The sequence below is a fragment of the Gorilla gorilla genome, chromosome 6 (genome assembly GCF_029281585.2).
Source record: "Gorilla gorilla gorilla isolate KB3781 chromosome 6, NHGRI_mGorGor1-v2.1_pri, whole genome shotgun sequence".
In the NCBI taxonomy this organism is placed as follows: domain Eukaryota; kingdom Metazoa; phylum Chordata; class Mammalia; order Primates; family Hominidae; genus Gorilla; species Gorilla gorilla.
Window position 1 is genome coordinate 144718800 of NC_073230.2, and position 21760 is coordinate 144740559.

Genomic DNA, 21760 nt, shown 5'->3' on the forward strand with positions numbered 1-21760 from the left:
AAACAGTTTTAACTTAGTTTATTGACATGGCTAACAATTATTCCAGGCTAATGCAGTCTTATCGAGATTCTATTTTATTTTCTTTTTGACCAACTTTTAACAGTTTTCTGAATTCAGATTATATTCAGACAGTCTTAGTCTATTGAGTTTTTTAAAAGTTTAGCTTGTGTCATCTTTATGTTTTAGGAAGTCGAGGCTCACACATGCCGTAAACAAATTTCTATTGCTAGTAATTGTCAGCATCTAATTTACCTTTTAGAGTAATGGAGTTAGACCTCTGAGAATTATCTAATGGCAAAAGGTTTTTCACTCTATTTTCATAAGTGTCTTATTTTTAGTTCTGGGATTTTGCTTAAGAAGCTTTTAGAAACCCTCTTTACACCTAATTAAAAATAAAAATGAACATCTTACCTATTATGGTATGTGTTTTATAAAACTTCATTTAGCTTTGCCTGAAATTATTATTAGTATTGTTATTTGGTTAATTTTATGTTTATACTGTCACAGTTTAGGGTTTCAATGTCAAGCATATTAAAATAGTATTGGATTAAAAAAAATCTTATTGTAGGACCAGGCACAGTGGCTCGCGCCTATAATCCCAGTGCTTAGGTAGGCTGAGACAGGAGGAACACTGAGGCAAGGAGTTCAAGTACAGCCTGGGCAATAGAGTGAGACCCTGTCTCTACAATAAAAAATAAATAAATAAAAATAAAAACTATTGTATAAGTGATTCTCAGCCTTAATTAAATGTTAAACCACATCATTAATTGAGGTATTATAAAATCATGCAATTTAAGTTTAATTTTTCTTATGTATTTGTTTTGTGAAATCAAAACCAAACTATGATAGTTTTTTGAGTTATGTATTTGAAAATTACTTTAAAATATTGTTTTATATATCAGTGTCAAAATATGATAGATTCAGGATCTTTGTGAAATTAAAATCAGTAATGAAAACTTGATTCTCTTTTACTCTTCATTTACTTTAGCCCATCTTTCATAAATTTATACTAGCTTATTTTTTTCTTTCTTGGTATCTTTTTTTTTCCTCTTGTAATTTTACAGAGTGAGAAATTATTATGTTGCTGAGTTTCATAAATTATTGACTTTGTTACATGGGAAGATATCTGTTGAGTTACAGAATTTAAGTCTGTTTTGATACTGTGTTATTACTCTGGGAAACAAAATTTACATGTTTAAATTCTAGAATATGAAATGTCTATGCTGAACCAGATGTCATGGCTTATGAAAACTGCCTCAATAGAGCTAAGGGTAACCTCTCTGAATCGTCAGCGGTCGCATACCCAGAGGCTCCTACACCTCTTACTGGATGACATGCCAGTGAAACCATACTCAGGTGAGTATTAGTATTTGTTTTATTGTGCTGGTGACTAGTTGTCGTGAAGACAAGCACAAATCTGAAGCTTGTGCTTAGTATGTGACTATAGACCAAAACTATCTTCTCACTTTTAGAATTTTTTTTTCTTAAAACACAAAAATTTTAACTCATCTTATGATTGTCATTTATTATTATTTTAAGCATCCATGTTACACTATAGTCATACCGGTATTATATACAAAATTGTCAGTGGAGTTTGTCATACTGAGCCAGCATGACCTAAGCTATTTCAGTATGTATTATTCATGCAAATTAAGCATAAACTTTTAAAATCATCTCATTGGCATGATTGGGTCTTGCCATTTTTGAGAATCTGATTATTCTCTTTACAATTGTGCAGTGGATTCCATAGGGACAGAAATAATTAGATGAATGTTGGTAGTAAGTCCTCATCAATCTTTACATTTTAATTATCCATTTGTACAGGGCTCTTTGATGTAGAAACAATGACCTAGAAATAAAATACCTTATGTTTGTTATTTCCAAATAAATAGTTTTAAGAGTATGTTCTTCTTTTTCTGATTCAATATTATTGATGTTCCAACAGATGGTGAAGGAGGAATAGAAGATGAAAACAGGTCTGTTTCTGGGTTCCTTCACTTTGACACTGCTACAAAAGGTAATGCCGTTTGAATTTGTAATAAATTTATTTTATAGACATATATTAAAAAAAAAAAAACTTCAAGGGATTATTATGCCTGTGCCTGCAAACTCTGAACTGGTATAGAGAAGTTATATAAAGGATTATTTGCCACCTGAAAATTTTTTTTATAATAGGATTATACAACAGGAAAGAAAATATTTTTGTTAATGGATGTATCAGAAATAAAATCAAATTTAGATTCCAATACAGTTTTCAGTTTCTTGACAATTTTATGCTCTTTCTGAAAATAGCACTGTCTTTGAAAATCAACTGAATATTATGGCTTGCCTTTCTTTTCAATGTCCCAAGTAAAATCAAATTACTTTTTATTATTTCTAGTACGTCGAAAAATTCTAAGTATTCTTGACTCGATTGACTTCAGTCAGGAGATCCCTGAGCCTTTGCAGTTGGATTTTTTTGATCGGGCCCAGATTGAACAAGTTATTGCTAACTGTGAACACAAGAATTTACGGGGACAGACAGTCTGCAATGTCAAGGTGAGGATTGCTTTAAAGTACATATCTGCAGTGTCAAGTGGCTCAGACCTTAAGTCATCAGAAACAAATAGAACCATATAGGTTTTCTTTCTGATAGAGACATTGGTTTAGTAGTTTATAGGAAGGACTGTGATTTTTGTAAAATATCCCTGAAATAAAACTTAATATATCACCTAACTTCTTGAAAAGGGATACTTAATATTTTGGTCTGGAAATTGGACAGTGCTCCTGTTAGATTATATATAAAGGTATCTGACATCTTTCCCTTTAGGGCAGTTTATGGTAATTGCTAGGTGTTATTGTTCTACCAGTGTCTGAAATGTCTTATTTTTCTTTCTTTTCCTAATTATCCAGCTTCTTCATAGGGTTCTTGTAGCTGAAGTAAATGCCCTTCAGGGTATGGCAGCCATAGGACAGAGACCTCTACTAATGGAGGTAAGCTCTATTGAGTATGTGTTCATTTCAACCTTTTAACTACTTAGGTTGCTGGTGAAAAGACTAAAATAGTATATTAACATGTAGTTTGCTAATTAGTAAGCTGCCTAAAAATTAAACATTTAGGGAGTCTTTCACTTTTGATTTTATAACTTTTATAAACCGAACTATCTGGTATGCCAAAATAAATAACACCTTTTCTGCTAGGCTAGTTAAGGATTTGCAACCTGACCATATTTCGTATTAGACTTCACTTGGTCCCCATCAGTGAGAGAGGAGAGTCATTTGTCATCACAAGTGGAAAGTTACAGATAAGAGGTCAGGTGGGAAGAACCACATGAATGGAGATACAGCTGGCCAGGCCAAAGCAAGAGGCAAAGAAATAAAAGAGATGTCAGAGAAACATGCCATTGAACTTGGAGTTTAGATAATTCTAGTGCTCTAGAGTAAGCAAGTATAAGTAGACAGGTACAAGGAGAAAGAAGATGGTGTCAAAAAATACATATTTATCTATGCCACTTCTGTCCCCTACCTTTCATGCACATACACACACATACATACCTTATATGTTAATATTTTTTATAGCCCTGGCTACTGAAATAATATGAAAAGATACCTGCTTCCTGGAATGCATGTAGTAGGTTTCCAAATAAATATTTTCTGAGTAACTGACAGATAACTGATCTTATTTGCCTGTTTAACCTTGTGATTCAATTCCTGTGGCTTTAGGAAATCAGCACTGTACTTCAGTATGTGGTAGGAAGAAATAAATTGCTGCAGTGTCTTCATGCAAAACGTCATGCTCTGGAGTCGTGGAGACAACTGGTAGAAATTATACTGACAGCTTGTCCCCAGGACCTCATTCAGGCAGAGGATCGACAACTGATTATTCGTGATATTTTACAAGATGTGCATGATAAGGTGACGTACTTCCTAAAATACTTTATACTGCTGAACAAATGTATCATTTAAACAAATATATTTTGGCATCCTAATTGTTTTCCATTTTCGACTGGGAGTAAAATAGAATTCTGCAATACCAACATTAAGACTTTCCTTGAGAAAGGGATTAATTCTGTATAGTAGTGGCTCTCAACCAGAGTGTGTGTCTGAATTATCTCGGGAGCTTTGTAAAAATTCACATGGACAGAGCCGACCCCAGACCTACTGAATGTAGTGTTGAGACCATTTATGTGAATTTCAAAAAGAAAACCTCCCTAGGGAATTCTGATAGGAATCCCTTCTGGTTAAGAACACCCATTACCTAGCATCATATTTAAATTTCTCTGTATATATTAGATTCCTTTCTTTCTTTCTTTCTTTTTCTTTCTTTCTTTCTTTCTTTCTTTCTTTCTTTCTTTCTTTCTTTCTTTCTTTCTCTCTCTCTCTCTCTTTCTTTCTTTCTTTCTTTTTGACTAATTTCTGTGTTCCATTCTTATATTGTTACCATAGTTGACAAGCTAAATGTATATAAAACTTGTTAATGGGCTGTGTGCAGTGATTCATGCCTGCAATCCCAGAACTTTGAGAGGCCAAGGTGGGAGGATCACTGGAGCCCAGGAGTTTGAGACCAACCTGGGCAACATAGTGAGATTCCATCTCTATGAGCATGATGGTGTGCACCTGTAGTCACAGTTGCGGGAGGCTGAGGTGGGAAGACCGCCTGAGCCCAGGAGGTCAAGGCTGAAGTGAGCTGAGATTATGCTACTGCACTCCAGCCTCGGTGACAGAGCGAGACCCTGTCTTCAAAAAAAAAAAAAAGCTATGAAACTTGTTAATGATTATAGCTGAAAGCAAGATTCTCACTCTAATTTGCCCTTGTCCTTTAAGATACTGGATGATGAAGCTGCGCAAGAGTTAATGCCTGTGGTCGCCGGGGCAGTGTTCACACTGACTGCTCACCTAAGCCAGGCCGTCCTCACTGAACAGAAGCAAACATCAGTCTTGGGACCAGCAGAGGCCCATTACGCTTTTATGCTTGATAGTTGCTTCACCTCACCTCCTCCTGAAGAGAACTCATTAGTGGGTTTTGCTTCTATTGGAGATTCTTCACTTTACATCATATTGAAGAAACTGTTAGACTTCATTTTGAAGACAGGTTTTTTTCATTTAAATTGTCTATAAATTCTATCTTTTGTATTTGTTTTAACTTTAATTGAGAAAAGATTTTCATTTGACATCTTCCTAATCTCCCTAGGTGGTGGATTCCAACGAGTGAGGACTCACTTGTATGGCTCTCTGCTTTATTACTTACAGATTGCCCAGAGACCTGATGAACCAGACACCTTAGAAGCAGGTAGAATGAGATCAATTCCTAATCTTTTCTTGATTGGGAGATGGTTACTTTAAATTGAAAAAAAAAAATCACTTCTCCATCTTTTGACTAATCACAACTGTAAAAAATGAGTGTTAGTGTCATTTTTAAAGCATTTACTCAAAAGTTGAGGAAGAATGTTTAGTTTTTAAGAATTATGAAGTAGTACATGAGTTCTACTTTTAAGATAACCTTCAAATAATACTTTAGCTTTATATACTTCTGTAACTCCCTCACTTGCCTCAAGTCCGACTGAACAGTGTGCTCTACATAGAATGGTCCAATGTCTTTCTTTCCTTTGTACTACATCAGAGTACTTATCTAGTTGATTCTTTTAAAATATCTCGGCCTGGCATGGTGGCTCACGCCTGTAATCCTAGCACTTTGGGAGGCCGAGGCCTGTGGATCACCTGAGGTCAGGAGTTTGAGACCAGCTTGGCCAATATGGTGAAACCCCATCTCTACTAAAAATCAAAAAGTTAGCAGCCATGGTGGCAGGCATCTGTAATCCCAGCTACTCAGGAGGCTGAAGCAGGAGAATCGCTTGAACCCAGGAGGCAGAGGTTTCCCAGATTGCGCCACTGCCCTCCAGCCAGGGCAACAAGAGCGAAACTCTGTCTGAAAAAGAAACACAAAAGTCTTTGTTATTCCATGATATGGATGAAACACTTATCTGCCATTTTCCTTATTCACAGGCATTTCAATTGTTTCTAAATTTTTATTACAAAAATGCTACATCAACTTTTTTATATGCCTATATTTCTCAAAAAGGATACTGCTTAATGGTGGAATTTCCATGTGTAAAAGTATGTACTTTTATTTTAAAAAGATTCAAATGAATGACCTTCTCCAGTATAAACTCATCAATAGTATACATGTATCTTTTTGTATTAGTGAGGTTTTCTTTGGATAAATTCCAAGAAGTGGAATTTCTTGGTCAAAAGTTAGGCACATTTAAAATATTGCTAAATGCTGCTTTCTAAAATATAGTTAGCATTTTTAATTGAAACTAATCTTAAGACATGAAAATGTTATTAAGTGTTCAACACATCAGTATATAATGCTTTATATACTTTATAGACATTTGATGTTCAGTCAAGTCATTCAGAGTTATTCTGCCATTTGTTAAGAAGTTGTCAGAGCACCTTCTGATAATGGATTTTCTTTGGGCTCTTCACCTTTGTGAGTGTTATTTTGTATACACTGTTAAAAACCACTGTGTATGTAAGGTTCAATAGATCTCATTATCCTTATGGTGGTTGTATTTTATGCCATACATAGTACCCTATAAGGTAGTAATAGCCAAATGGTAGATTTATAAGCATGTAGCACCCACATAAATAATGCATGAGAATATTTGTAAGATGAGGAAAAATAGCAGAATAGTTTAGAGAAGTTTTTAAAGCAAACATGAGCTTCTTTTAAGAAAAGAGATAGTAATGGGATTTCTCCACTCTCAGCACCTCCCACATTTTTCTTTTGTGTGTGTTTTTCGTAACATTCCATTTAGTTGAATCGGCCAAGTCACCACTTAACCACTAGGTGGGGCTCTACAATAGGCTTTTTATAAGAAGTCATCAAGATGCCAATTTAAAAACTGCTGCTGTGTAGTAGTTGGAAAAAATGAGATTAGTTTCAAATACAAGTTATTGCTTTATTTAATGTACTTGTGAAATTTTTAAAGAGTCTTACATAAGAGTATGTTTGTGGGTCTTACATAAAATGTATGATCATACTGTTCCTAATCATTGTATATTTAAATTACCTTTATAATGGGTGTGCTTTTATTTTTAATAAGTATTTCAACTAAAAAAAGGAATAAAAATATCTGATTTTTTTGGAGGCAGATTTTTGTCTACATTGTACCTGATCCTTTCTAGCTAAATTTTCTTTTCTTTTCTTTTCTTTTCTTTTCTTTTCTTTTCTTTTCTTTTGTTTTCTGAGACAGAGCTTCACTCTGTAGCCCAAGCTGGAGTACAGTGGTGCGATCTCAGCTCACTGCAACCTCCGCCTCCTGGGTTCAAGTGATTCTCCTGCCTCAGCCTCCCCAGTAACTGGGATTATAGGTGTGCGCCACCACGCCCCACTAATTTTTTGTATTTTTAGTAGAGACAGGGTTTCACCATGTTGGCCAGGCTGGTTTTGAACTCCTGTCCTCAAGTGATCCACCCGCCTCGGCCTCCCAAAGTGCTAGGATTACAGGTGTGAGCCACCACGCCTGGCAGTTTTAAAAGATCTCAATAAAAGATAAAAGATTGATTAGCGGCTGGGCATGGTGGCTCACACCAGTAATCCCAGCACTTTGGGAGGCCAAGGCAGGCGGATCATGAGGTCAGGAGATCAAGACCATCCTGGCCAACATGATGAAACCCCATCTGTACTAAAAATACAAAAATTAGCTGGGCGTGGTGGCATGCACCTGTAGTCCCAGCTACTGGGGAGGCTGAGGCAGGAGAATCGCTTGAACCTGGGAGGTGGAGGCTGCAGTGAGCCGAGATCATGCCACTGCACTCCAGCCTGGAGACAGAGCCAGGCTCTGTCTCAAAAAAAAAAAAGGAAAAAAAAAAAGACTGATGAGCAGGATAAATACAGGACGTTGGTTCTCATGGAGTCTTGTAATTCATTTTGATCTCTTTAAGAATGATTTATCCTTTTCCTGGTACAATTATTATCTTAGTGTTATGAAACATGCATGAAATAGGTGCATTGTGTTATTAGAGTTAACCTGCTTGGACCCACCGGTCAGTGGGCCTTTGTGTACAAGCAGTGATGGAAGGATTTTTTTGTTGTGTTTTTTTTTTTTTCTTTAGCTCATACCTAGCATGTGAGGTATAATTACTCAGTTATTACACTGCTTTCTACTGGAGTGTTTTTTTCTGTTTTAATCCTTTTAGCCAAGAAAACCATGTGGGAAAGGCTCACAGCCCCTGAAGATGTATTTAGCAAATTACAGCGAGAAAACATAGCCATTATTGAAAGTTATGGCGCCGCCCTCATGGAAGTGGTCTGTCGAGATGCTTGTGATGGTCATGAGATTGGAAGGGTAAAGCAACTCTTATTTAGTATTATAATTGAATAAGTATTTTGACTTATTAAGGTATAAACTGATTCACGGCTGGGTGTAGTGCCTCATGCCTGTAATCTCAGTGCTTTCGAAGGCCAAGGTGGGCGGATTTCTTTAGTATAGGAGTTTGAGACTAGCCTGGGCAACATGGTGAAACCCCATCTCTACAAAAAATACAAAAAATTAGCCAGCCATGGTGGCATGCACCTGTAGTCCCAGTTACTTGGGAGGCTGAGGTGGGAAAATTGCATGAGCCCAGGAGGCAGAGGTTGCTTGCGGTGAGCTGTGATCAAGGCACTGCACTCCAGCCTGGGCTGCAGAGTGAGACCCTGCTGCAAAAAATAAAATAAAATAAATTGATTCAACTTTTAATAATGTATGGTACATATTAAGAATTATTTTTTATAATATACTGTATTTTCTTATTTGCTATAATTTGAGACTTCTGTTTTATTTATTCATATGTTGTGTTTAATTTTGTTAGAATCTTAATTCAGAATTGCCTTTCAGAATTATCTTCTTGCTAATTTTGAGGTTGACTGGTAGAAACAACAGAAACGCTGCTTAATAAAGATCTTTGGTTAAGAGAATGCTGAATAAATTGCCTTGTACTGAATAGATCTTTGTCTGCCTAATTGCTTTGTGGAGAATTTGTATTTATATTTCTTGTACAGTATGGTGGCACACTGGTAATGATGCAGTGAGAAGATAACTTCTTCTTAATGGAAAATTATGTAGCAATTAAATCATGTTTTTGAAGACCATAGGAAATAGGATTTTAAAAAATAAACTAGCATAACCTTTTAGTTACGTTTTTTTGTTTGTTTGTTTGTTTGTTTTTGAGATGGAGTCTCGCTCTGTCGCCCAGGCTAGAGTGTAGTGGCGCGATCTCGGCTCACTGCAAGCTCCGCCTCCCGAGTTCACGCCATTCTCCTGCCTCAGCCTCCCAAGTAGCTGGAACTACAGGCGCCCGCCACTACGCCTGGCTAATTTTTTGTAGTTTTAGTAGAGACAGGGTTTCACCGTGTTAGCCAGGATGGTCTCGATCTCCTGACCTCGTGATCCTCCCGCCTCGGCCTCCCAAAGTGCTGGGGTTACAGGCATGAGCCACCACACCTGGCCACCTTTTAAGTTATGTTTTAAAAATTTTAAAATATTTGTATGCATAGAAAAAATACTGGTAGGAGACAGACCAAAATGGATGAACTGTATTTATCAGATTGTGTAGTTATTACTTTTTCTTTTCTTTTTTCTTTTTATTGAGACAGAGTCTTGCTCTGTTGCCCAGACTAGAGTGCAGTGGCGTGATCTTGGCTCACTGCAACCTCTGCCTCCCAGGTTCAAGCAATTCTCCTGCCTCAGCCTCCCGAGTAGCTGGGATTACAGGCATGCATCACCATGCTGGGGTAATTTTTATTTTTATTTTTATTTTTATTTTTTTTGAGACAGAGTCTCGCTTTGTCACCCAGGCTGGAGTGCAGTGGCACGATCTCGGCTCACTGCAACCTTTGCCTCCCAGGTTCAAGTGATTCTTTGCCTCAGCCTTCCGAGTAGCTCAGATTACAGGCGCCCACCACCACGCCCAGCTATTTTTTTTTGTATTTGTAGTAGAGATGGAGTTTCACCATCTTGGCCAGGTTGGTCTTGAACTCCTGACCTCGTGATCCACCTGCCTTGGCCTCCCAAAGTGCTGGGATTACAGGCGTGAGTCACCGCTCCTGGCCTAATTTTTTTAATGGCCAAGCTTGTCTCGGATTCCTGACAAGTGCTCCACCTGCCTCTGCCTCCCTAAGTGTTGGGATACAGGGGTGAGCCACTGTGCCCAACCTAGTTATTATTTTTCTGTGTTTTCTGTAATGAGCATTATAAAACTTCACAGTGAGAAAAAACAGCTGTTAAAAAAATTTCTTTTCTCTAACAAGCAATGTTAGAGTCTACTAAAATACATCTAATGCCACTAGTTTAACGTGTTAGGTTTTGTTTTGGAAATACATCTTTACCTGAGAGCTTTCCTTTATTGATAAATTGAGGTTCTGGAGCCATAGTTTTTAACTTCTCAAAAAAAAAAAATAAAAAGGAAATTTTATTGCAAGTAACATTCTCTTTATGAAAAAAATTCTTCATATTTCATATCTGATGTCAGATAAATTCAGTTACTGTTGTTGATTTTGATAGCATCTACATGTTTTGGACTTTAATTTATTCTTCCTTCAGATGCTGGCCCTGGCTCTACTTGATAGAATTGTCTCTGTGGATAAACAGCAGCAGTGGCTTTTGTATCTTTCTAACAGTGGCTACTTGAAGGTCCTCGTAGACAGCTTGGTAGAAGATGACCGTACTTTGCAGAGCTTACTCACGCCACAGCCTCCCCTTTTAAAAGCACTTTATACTTATGAATCTAAAATGGTAAGTCTTTCTAGACATTTGATGTTAGATCAAGAAGTCATTTTCTCTTGGCTGTAGATGTATTAAAGAAAATTAATGTGGCATACATTTTGAATATTTCTGTCATAAGCTGGAATCCTTTTTTTAAGGAGTTTTAAACTTTGGAATCTTCCTAGTGTGCAAAAGATGAGTGAAATGATCCTCAAAGGGATAGCCGGATAATGGGACTGCTGCTTCCCTCACTCACTCAGGTTGCTCACGATGGCAATATGACAGCCAGTGCTCCGTGAGGACAGAGCAAAATTGTCCTCTCACAATACAATTTAGACTATAGTAGTTGCCTATTGAAAATTTCCATGTAGATATGCTAGTTCTATTCTAAACACAGCATTTTCAATATAGTATATAATTCATTGTTTCTTTGCCTGCAAATCTGTTTTAATTTCTTTTTCCTCCTGGTTAAAAGGATCACAAATGTTACGATAATAGAAGCACTGAAGTTTTAGATTCTTCATTTACTCCTTTTTCCTCCTTCATTTATTTAACAGGTATTTATTAAATACCTGCAAAACGGCAGGCATGGCACTAGGTACTAGAGACACAGCTGTTAGCAAAACAGACAAAATTCCTTGCCCTCCATGGGCCCACATGATAATAACAGGACCCACACTGTAAACGAATACTTGAATCATGCAAGCTACTGTCTGTGGGCACTTTAGATATGTTGAACACTGAGTCCTCATGGAAATCCTAGGAAGAAAGCGGTATAATGTAACCTGTCACTAGCCCAGATTTCTCTTCAGTGATAACTAAGAATGAGAAATTTGCCATGAAAGTGTTGCATTTTTCTCTGAGGCCCTTGGACATGATTTCAGCACTGATGATTTTTCTCTTGTAACTCCTCAGGCATTTCTCACAAGAGTGGCAAAGATACAGCAGGGGGCATTAGAGCTGCTAAGATCAGGGGTGATTGTGAGACTAGCTCAATGCCAAGTCTATGACATGCGCCCAGAAACGGACCCGCAGAGGTAAGAGTCTATATAGATTAATTTGGTTAAACTCCCAGTAAAGGATTATTAAGGGAAAAAAAAATTCCAAACATAATTTTGCCGCTTAGCAATTCTCTTTCATCTTGGTGTGGGTTTTTTTGGTCATATTGTGCCCCCGTCATTTACTAATAAATGGAAGTTGCTACTAGGGAAAAAGTAGGTAGGGGTGGGAGAGAATTTAGTAAATGTGTACTTGCCCAATGTTATTGTTATGTTCAATTGACATACTTGTTTGCAGTTACACTATCTTTTAAAGAGTTGTAGTAAAATTATAATTTGTTACAGATTTCCTGTTCCGGATGATTTGAATAGAATTTCAGATTATATATATATTTTTTCTGATTTCAATATTTTGCTTACTGCTTGCTAATTCAAAAGCTTCAAATGGAATTGTTTTCAAGTTTCAAGCTTTTCAGCTGATTTCTTAGTTTCACATTCGATTTGAATGTGGAAAATTTGATTTGATTTTCTTTTTTGTTTACATGACTGCAGCATTGTTAGGCAGACAGCATACCTTCCTAGAAGTAAATAATACTTAGTTTGAGTTTAGTAATTGTTTTAAAAGGATCTATTAGCAACTTGAATGTTTGAATTTTTAAGGCTTAACTACAGAACTGTTTTACCTCCAGGGAAAAACATTTATTTTAGTATTGCGGTCTAAAGTTTCAAACATGAGAGTTATTACTTTCACCTTAGGTAAAGTGGGTTGAGTTAAATACTCTTTAGTTCATGGCATGCTATTATCACTTGTCTGTGCAAAGCCTCTCTCTTATTTTCTTATTCTGCTTTCGTTCCCCCTCAATAGGCAGCCATTTTTTTGGTCTAAAAATTTAAATATAAACATTTACAATAAATATTAGCTTATTAATACAATGTTCTGAGACCTACTCTGAAAGGTTAAGTGATTTTACAGCCTCATTTTGACTCTTAAATCTTGTTTTATTTTTATACAGATTGAGCTTCTCTAATCTGAAAATCTGAAATCTGCAGTGCTCCTAAATCTCAAACTTTCTGAGTGCCAATATGATGCTCAAAGGAAATGCCCATTGGAGCAATTTGGATTTTGGATTTTCAGATTAGAGGTGCTCAGCCAGTAAGTATGTATAATGCAAATATTTCAAAATCCAAAAAAATCTGCAACACTGCTGGTACCAAGCATTTTGGGTAAGTGGTACTCACCCTATACAATGGGCAGCATAGTGGATTTTTGGCTTGGGTAGAGGAGAGAGAATTTTAGGGAAAGTAGCTTTTTAAATCTGTTTCTTACTTAACAGCCTATATGGCCCAAGGAAGCTTTAGAGAAGAATAAAAATGTTTTGGAAGTTTCAAGCATTATCTTGTCAAATTACATAGGTTTTCCTTGATAAGATTTTTCAGAATTCAAATAACTGTTTTTACTAACTAAGCTATGAGTTTAGGAAGACACATCTTTCTCTGGACCGTGGATGTGTGTGTGGGATGCAGAGTACTCACTAGTCGCTTCACATCTTAATCAGCCGGCTCTGATTTATTTGCCATATCAGTGTTAAGGAATTGCCGAGAGTATACCTTAATTCTTGGAATGTTTTCTCCTTGTTTGGTTGAAATAAGCATGTTTGGCATGAGAGACCCTCCAATGTTCATCCCTACCCCAGTGGATCGCTACCGCCAGATTCTCCTCCCAGCTCTCCAGCTGTGCCAGGTCATCCTCACATCTAGTATGGCCCAGCACTTGCAGGCAGCAGGGCAGGTAAGGTGAACCCTTTGTTTAGATATTGTCTAGAGCAAAATTCTCATTTTACAAGTACAGAAACCTTACACACATAGAACGCTTAAGTGAATTTACGTTAGTCCTAATGTTTGTGGCAGAGCAGGGTAGAGAAAATAGGCCCCTGTACTTTGTTCTTAACTACATTGGTCCATTTTTATACTGTTGTTTGAATGAAACACTGTAGCTAATTAATAGAATCATAAGACAGGAAACAAGAGATTGAAATTTGTTCTTCTATAAAAGAAAGCAGTTATTGTGATAGGAGTAAGCTGGCTTCTAAAGTGTAATTTAACCAGGTATCTATTGAGAGAGGGCTATGCTAGGCCTTGCAGGCTGGGCATGGTAGCTCACGCCTGTAATCCCAGCACTTTGGGAGACTGACAGATGATAATACTGCATTTATATATGATAGAGAATGAAATAATTTAAATGAGTGATTTTGCTGTCAAAAATTTTTTAAACACCAGAAATTAGTTTTATTTTGATTGCTTTTCAGTGAAACACTAACATTCCAACACACATTTTTTTAAAAATTAATATTACATGTAATTTAGCCTTTCACTGATTGATTAGGCTTATCATGAATCTACAACCTTGTATTGCTTTATTGTATTTTGGAACTGTGTCCTAAAACACTTTGATTTCTGGTAATTTTTTCTGCTTTCTCTACCATCAGGCCTTAGGCCATCTCACCAAGGTAGATGCTGCTGTTCTAAAGTGGCACCTTATTTTATATCATAGCAATCTGGGTTGACGTCCTACTTCTTTTAGGCCTATGTGGTCTTCAAGTTAGTACTTTTTAAAACTCAGAGACTTTGCCTGTCTTCCCCTAGATTGAGATTAAGATTTTTTAGTAGAAGTGGGACATTATGATATAAGACACTGGTTCCCTAACACCAATCTTGTATTGACTGAAGCAGAATCACCTGAGGAGCCTCTTAGAGAAGCACAGATGACTGAGTTCTGTGACCAGACATTATAAGCTTAGGCTAGGAATCTTTATTAAAAAACAAAAATGATCACAATTCTGAGTGATTCACATCCTTGGCTTGTTTTGGCATATAGTCTGCCTTTAAAATGTTTGTAAGCTAGTTGAGATATTCCTAAGTGAAAATACTGAAAGAGGACTCCATGAGTGTACATTATAAAATGCCAAAGTGGAAGGGTAGAGCTGGGAGGTCAGGATTTATATCTCCTTTTTTTAACCGCATCAAAAGGAGAGTTATGGCCAGGTGTGGTGGCCCATGCCTGTAATCCCAGCACTTTGGGAAGCCAAGGTGGGAGGATCACTTTAGCCAGGAGTTTGAGCCCAGCCTGAGCAACATAACGAGACCCTATCTCTCTCTCTCTCTCTCTCTCTCTCTCTCTCTCTCTGTCTCTTTTTTTTTTTTTTGAGACAGAGTCTCACTTCGTCGCCCAGGCTGGAGTGCAGTGGCACGATTCCAGCTCACTGCAACCTCCACCTCCCAGGTTCAAGTGATTCTTGTGCCTCAGCCTCCTGAGCAGCTGGAATTACAGGTGTGCACCACTGCACCTGGCTAATTTTTGTATTTTTAGTAGAGATGGCATTTCACCATGTTGGCCAGGCTGGTCTCAAACTCCTGACCTCAGGTGATACCCGCCTCGGCCTCCCAAAGTGCTGAGATTACAGGCGTGAGCCACCATGCCTGGTTCCTATCTCTATTATAATAAAAATGAATTTTTTTAAAAAAAGAATTAGACAAAAGCTTTTATGTGATTTCCCCATGTCATGCTAGTTACCGTTTCATAGAGCAGCTTCTTGAATTCACTAGTCATTTTTATACCGATTTATATTAAATTCTTACTCTAGTTCATTTGGCCAAACAATAAAGAAAATAGGGGTCAGATAATAGTTTTCATACAGTAGTTCTGAGTTATATTCTTCTACAGTAGTCTCCAAATGTATTAACTTATAAGCTTTAAAATAATCCTTTAGTCTTGTGAATTTTAAATGTTTACTTCCTGAAGAGATAAATATGTAAGTGCAGAAAACAATTGCTTATCTGTTACTCATCCTCATTTATTGTGAGGTTGAGTATTGTATTACTGAGTATTATGGTAAAGTTGAAGGTTACTTCCTTCAACATTATTTATAAAATGAATTATGCATTTATATATAATTTTCTACTTCTACCTCTGTTTTTTCTATTCCTCTTCCTTTTCAATGGCTTAGGTATTGCAGTTTCTTATTTCACATTCTGATACCATACAAGCAATTCTGCGCTGTCAGGATGTTAGTGCTGGGTCTTTGCAGGAATTGGCTCTGCTGACAGGAATTATAAGTAAAGCAGCACTTCCTGGTGAGTTGATTATGTTGAAAGGATTTTTAATAATTCTTTAAAGACTGACATAAATTAATAGAATGAGTTTTTTTGTTACTTTGCAGCTATATATGACTTATTTGAAATTGGTACTGCTAACAGAGCCTTTATTTATGTAATAAGTTTATGTTTATAAAATGATACACGCTTGGCTGGGTGTGGTGGCTCATGCCTGAGATCTCATCACTTTGAAAGGCTGAGGCAGGATGATTGCTTGAGGCCAAGGGTTCAAGACCAGCCTGGGCAACATAGAGACACCCTGTCTCTACAAAAAAATTTTAAAAATTAGCTGGGTGTTGGGGCATTCACCTGTGGTCCTGGCTACTTGGGAGGTTGAGGTAGGAGGATTACTTGAGTTGGGAAGGTTGAGACTGCAGTCAGCCAAGATTATGCCGCTGCAGTCCAGTCTGGGCAACAGAGCAAGACTCCGTCTCTGTTTTTTTTTTTTTTTTTTAAGATATAGGCTTATTATAAAAATATTCAAAAGGAGATAACTAACACTCAAAATCTCACCACCTAGAAATTACCAAATGTTGACATTTGATAAATTTTCAAACATTGCTTTATGTGTACGTACATATGAGAAAGGGAGGGGGAGAGAGAGAAAGAAAGCAACAGAGGCATACAGAGGCAACTAATGAGAATAGGATAAACTTTTACATGCTGTTTTAAAAAACAAATATTTAATTTTACATGAATTTATTTATTTATTATACTTTAAGCTCTAGGGTACATGTGCACAACATTCAGGTTTGTTACATAGGTATACATGTGAATTTTACGTGAACACAGACAAAAATCTAATTGAAGAGAAACGAAAGGAATTGCCAAATTCCAGACAAATGTTTCTTTACTATTAGAGTATGTCACCTTTTAAAAGATCACTGCGAGTAAGGAAAAACATTATGAAACATTATTAAGATACTTTGGTTACTTTCCCCCCTTGTAATTTCTTTACTACATGTAAATTTTGAATCAGTTAACTCCCTGATGGGAAAGATGAAATGATGACTTCTTTTACACTTCCTCTTCCACCCTCAGATGATGTTTGCTTATATCATTTTAACCTTGTCAGGTTTTGTAACATTTACATCTGTTATGCAACCATAATATCCTCAGCTACTTAGTTTTAGTTGTATATTTACATGGATTCACTGCAAAACAACAGTTGTGTTCCCCACCATGGCATGACCATTCACGAGTTCTTTCTTTTGATTTATCTCTTGGTATTTTTTTTTTTCTTTCTTTCTTTCTTTTTTTTTTTTGAGACGGAGTCTTGCTCTGTCGCCCAGGCTAGAGTGCAGTGGCGTGATCTCGGCTCACTGCAAGCTCCGCCTCCCCGATTCATGCCATTCTCCTGCCTCAGCCTCCCGAGCAGCTGGGACTACAGGCGCCCGCCACCACGCCTGGCTAATTTTTTGTATTTTTAGTAGAGACGGAGTTTCACCGTGTTAGCCAGGTCTTGATCTCCTGACCTTGTAATCTGCCTGCCTCGGCCTCCCAAAGTGCTGGGATTGCAGGCTTGAGCCACCGCGCCCGGCCTATCTCTTGGTATTTTTAATTTGTACTAAGGTTCCTTCCCTCAAGAAAAGGCATGCTGTCTCATATTCCTGAAATTCTCTAAGAATGTCTGAAGGTTATCTTTGTTCTTTAATGACAGGATGGCCGATTATGATTTTCTTTTGCTTAGAATATGTAATATAAATGATAGTAGCTGGCATTTATTAGGCATGTATGTGCCAGGTACTGTTTTAAATACTTGACATGTTAATTGATTGGAAGACACAGCAGTCTTATGAGGTAGAACTGTCATTATCCACATTTTACAGCTGAGGAGGCTGAGGCACAGGGAGGTTAACTTGTCCAAAGTCACACAGATAACACTGCATAGTATAGAGTTTCCCAGGCAGTATGTCTTTTGAATCTATATATGTAACTACGAGGCTACACTGCCTCCATTTTTATGTTGCTTTGGAGATGTCTGAGGCAACCTCTGAATCCACCCTATAATCCCCAATAATTTTTTTGTCTGGGCTGTCTCGGTGGCTGAGCCCTCTGGGTTGAGAGAAGTTGAGAGTTGGCCAGGGCTGAGTACAGTGCCGGCTGAGTTACTTGGAGCCTGTGCTTCTTCCAAGGAGATCCCAGGGTCTATTCCACCCAGCCTGTGGTGTGCTTCGTTCACCAGTTCATTCCAGTGTCCTAAGATGATACCAAGTCAGACCACCCTTCTTGTCTCTACTAAGGTCCTGTAGTGTTGTGGGGTGGAACTCCTAATGGTTTTTCCTTTGATTTTTTCCAGGACTTAACTAATTACTCTCAATGTACTTCTGTAAATTGTAGGGTCTCCATGAGATTTTTTCTTATCAGCACATACAGCTCCTGCCCATCCTTTTTAATTGACTGCCTGGTTTTCCAGTTGTGAGATAGTTAACCAGACCCTTGTTTTATTTGTTTGTTTGTTTTTGTTTTTATTTTTGGGGGGACAGGGTCTCACTCTTGTCACCCAGGCTGGAGTGCAAAGCTGCAATCGTGGCTCACTGCAGCCTTGACCTACCTGGCTCAAGTGATCCTCCCACCTCAGCTTCTCAAGTAAGCAGGACTACAGGCACATGCTGTCACACCAAGCTAATATTTTAGTTTTTGTAGAGACAGGGTCTTGCTATGTTGCCCAGGCATTCTCGAACTCCTGGCCTCAAGCATTCCTCCCACCTCAGTCTCCCAAAGTGCTGGGATTACAGGCAGGAGCCACCACGCCTGACCTATTTGTTTGTTTTAGAGACTGGGTCTTACTCTGTCACCCAGGTTGGAGTGCAGTGGCATGATCATAGCTGGAACGCCTGAGCTCAAATGATCCTCCTGCCTCAGCCTCCTAAGTAGCTGAGAATACAGCACACACCACCACACCTAGCTAGTCCGTTGTTTTTTAATCAGATTCTATGACATGCTGTTTCCAAGCTTCTTAAAATTTTAAACAGTGTGGCATTTAATAACTTTGTGTGTATATGTGTGTGTACTTATCTATTTATCTCTAGCTATATATTTACATATGCATTCATAAACATTTTTGTACATTTGTTTTTATTACTTTTTAAATTTTTAATTTTTTGTTGTTGTTGAGACAAGGTCTCACTATGTTGCCCAGGCTGGTCTCGAACTCCTGGCCTCAAGCAATCCTCCCGCCTCAGCTTTCCAAAGTGTTGGGATTACAGGCGTGAGCCAATGAATCTGGCCCCATTTTTGTCCATTTGAACTGATAAGACTTGATAAATTCCTGGCAGTACTTTATCAGAAATATATATGCTTAACATTTTTGTTAAAAATAATACCAAATATCCTCCCAAACTTTTGAAAACACTTTTAAACAAGTTATACTCCTATCAACCCTGTTGTGTACAGTTCAGCCCTGTATTATCCTATAATTTGCTATAATTTATGCACGTTTGTCTTAAATGCTCCCATTAGATTGCAGTTCTGTTTGTGACTTTGTATCCCCCATGCTGCCTAGCCCACTACCGTGTATGTTGTACCTCCACAAATCTTATCAGCAGATTATTTTGTTTCTGTGACTCACAGATACATATATTTTTTAATTTTATTTTTTTAAATAAAGATGAGGCCTCACTATGTTGTCCATGCTGGTTTCAAACTCCTGGACTCAAGCAATCCTCCCACCTCAGCCTCCCAAAATGCAGATGTGAGCCACCATGCCCAGCTGGCTCACAGATATTCTGAAAAGTATTTTGGAGTTGAGAGTGATTGATATACATAGAATAGTTAGATGGCATTTAGCAGAAAGATCTTACAGAACCTGAGAATTGGAAGTCCTTTTAAATTGAGGCAGCAGTTGACATGCAGGGGAAAGTGAACTTTGGAACAGCAATACCTGGGTGCAGAGTTAGCAAGTTTGAGGACGAAGAGGAAAAAGTCTTAGTTTCATGATAGTGTTAGGTGCAAAATCAAGGTTTCAAGGAGTTCAGATGGGAAAGGAGGGCACATAAGAATTATGAATACAAGCAGCAACTGAAGAACTTTCCAAAAATTGATACTAACCAAGTTTTTGCTTGGTTTTGTTTTGGAGTACAAGAAAGACTTTAGCCTATTTTCAAATAGGAAAACTCTTCTGTGGCAGGGTAGATTTTAGTATGTTAGAAGAGAAAGCGATTCTGGGAGGAGACTCTCAGAGGAGTTGAAGGTGGGACAGGATAAGCTCTCGGGAAGCGGTGAGGCACAGGTGGAGGTATAACGAGCCCACATGTACCAGATGGTAGGATTTTCTGTCAGTTTGTGTTGAGGGCTGAGCTAATCTAAAAAGAGGAGGACTTGTCATTATGAGGAGAGAAGGATCAGGTTCTTGGTTATGTGCTATGGAGTCTGTGCTTGGAAGTGAGTACGAAGTGAATTAAAGGAATCTGAAAACACATAGGAAGTTTGAGTGGCTAGGATAGGTTTAGGTGGGTATTCCTCAGCATGATTAGTGATGGAACAAGGAAACAAACTGATGGGGAGAATGACATGTTACGGTCACTTGCAGGCTCATTAGAAATCAGGAGAGGCTATGGCACTATTAGAGGTGGGTCATTTCGATTTAGGAATTTTGTAACGGGTCCAAACTAAGAAGTTGAATGGAAATGTTTTTGTTTTCTTTGTAAATTGTACTTTGCCTAGGGGAAAAGAAAAAGCAAACTATGTATATTTAGAGGTGTTAAAAAGAAATGCATTTTATTCTTACTGTTTCATATTCTAAAAACTCCTTTATGAGAAAGTAATTTAGAAAATTACTTTTATCATTATAAAAAAATTAGATTTTTCTTGAAAACTAAAAATGCCTTTTAAGATCATTTCACTCTGCATTTTAGATTGGCTTTGAATGCACATGTACCAGTGCTGTTATTAATATATAACAGGTGCTTACAGTCTTTGTAAAATCATAGTTCTCAAAACTTTTTTATGGCAAGAATATCTGTTCATGCACATAAAGAATATAAAATATTAGAACCTCTCTTCCTAGTTTTTAATGTTTTTATTATAATAATATGTTTTAAAGCATTCTACATTTTATAGGGATATTAAGTGAACTTGACGTTGATGTAAATGAAGGGTCTCTAATGGAGCTACAGGGACATATTGGAAGATTCCAGGTAACTGATTCTTATTTCTTTAAATAGCAGTTATAAGACATGTTACAAAATATACCATCCTCCCCATTGTGCCCCCTAGATTTGGGAAACCCCTTTCAACTGTTTTGGTTCTTTGGTTTTTCTAAATAATATGCTTATATTGCTGCTTCTTGATTTTCTAATTTTAGTAATCATCTGTTGACTTTCCATTGTTGGGGGATGGGGAGGAGATGAGAATTTAGATGTTTTTACTCCTTTTCTTCCATCATACAATGTATACATTTCCCATAACACCCCATGAAACTCAATATAATTACATCATAGTTTTGGTTACATTAATATTTAGTGTTACATTATTATGACTGTGTAAATGTCATTTGTGAATAAGCCACGAGCAGACTGTTTGCCCTAGAGTTTTCTTTTTTATTTGCTTGGTTTTTATGTACTTATTACTAATTTATCCCCAGATTCTTTACAAGCTCTGTAATCTCCTCTCAATGCGTTCTAACATATTAGTTTGTCAATTCGATATTTTATCAGTCTTTCTGGGAGCCTCTTGGCCTGGTTTGGTCTGAGCATCTTTACTTTGTATTGACTGCAGAATAATTGTATTTATGTACTAGTGTTTATATCCCATTGTTTTTGATACAACAATTTTCTTAATTAGTCCTTTTTTCATGCACTGTTTTTCAAGATTTCAAAAGAAAAATGCTACTATTAGCATTTTTGTGTACATATTTTACTCTGGATTAAATAACACATGGTA

At 37.4% G+C, this 21760-nt stretch overlaps 1 protein-coding gene across 2 annotated transcripts in view; it reads left to right on the forward strand.

The window, feature by feature from the left end:
* The window catches only part of NUP205 (nucleoporin 205), a 91767-nt gene that overhangs the window by 57641 nt on the left and 12366 nt on the right, over nt 1-21760 (forward strand). For both annotated transcript variants that reach the window (XM_004046274.3, XM_055347188.1), the window contains exons 24-36: nt 1207-1356; nt 1946-2017; nt 2381-2538; nt 2893-2973; nt 3703-3894; nt 4804-5071; nt 5171-5269; nt 8182-8330; nt 10566-10757; nt 11643-11764; nt 13376-13514; nt 15730-15856; nt 20939-21015. In XM_004046274.3, coding sequence (XP_004046322.1) covers nt 1207-1356; nt 1946-2017; nt 2381-2538; nt 2893-2973; nt 3703-3894; nt 4804-5071; nt 5171-5269; nt 8182-8330; nt 10566-10757; nt 11643-11764; nt 13376-13514; nt 15730-15856; nt 20939-21015 — 1826 coding nt within the window. The remainder of the gene's footprint in view (nt 1-1206; nt 1357-1945; nt 2018-2380; nt 2539-2892; nt 2974-3702; nt 3895-4803; nt 5072-5170; nt 5270-8181; nt 8331-10565; nt 10758-11642; nt 11765-13375; nt 13515-15729; nt 15857-20938; nt 21016-21760) is intronic.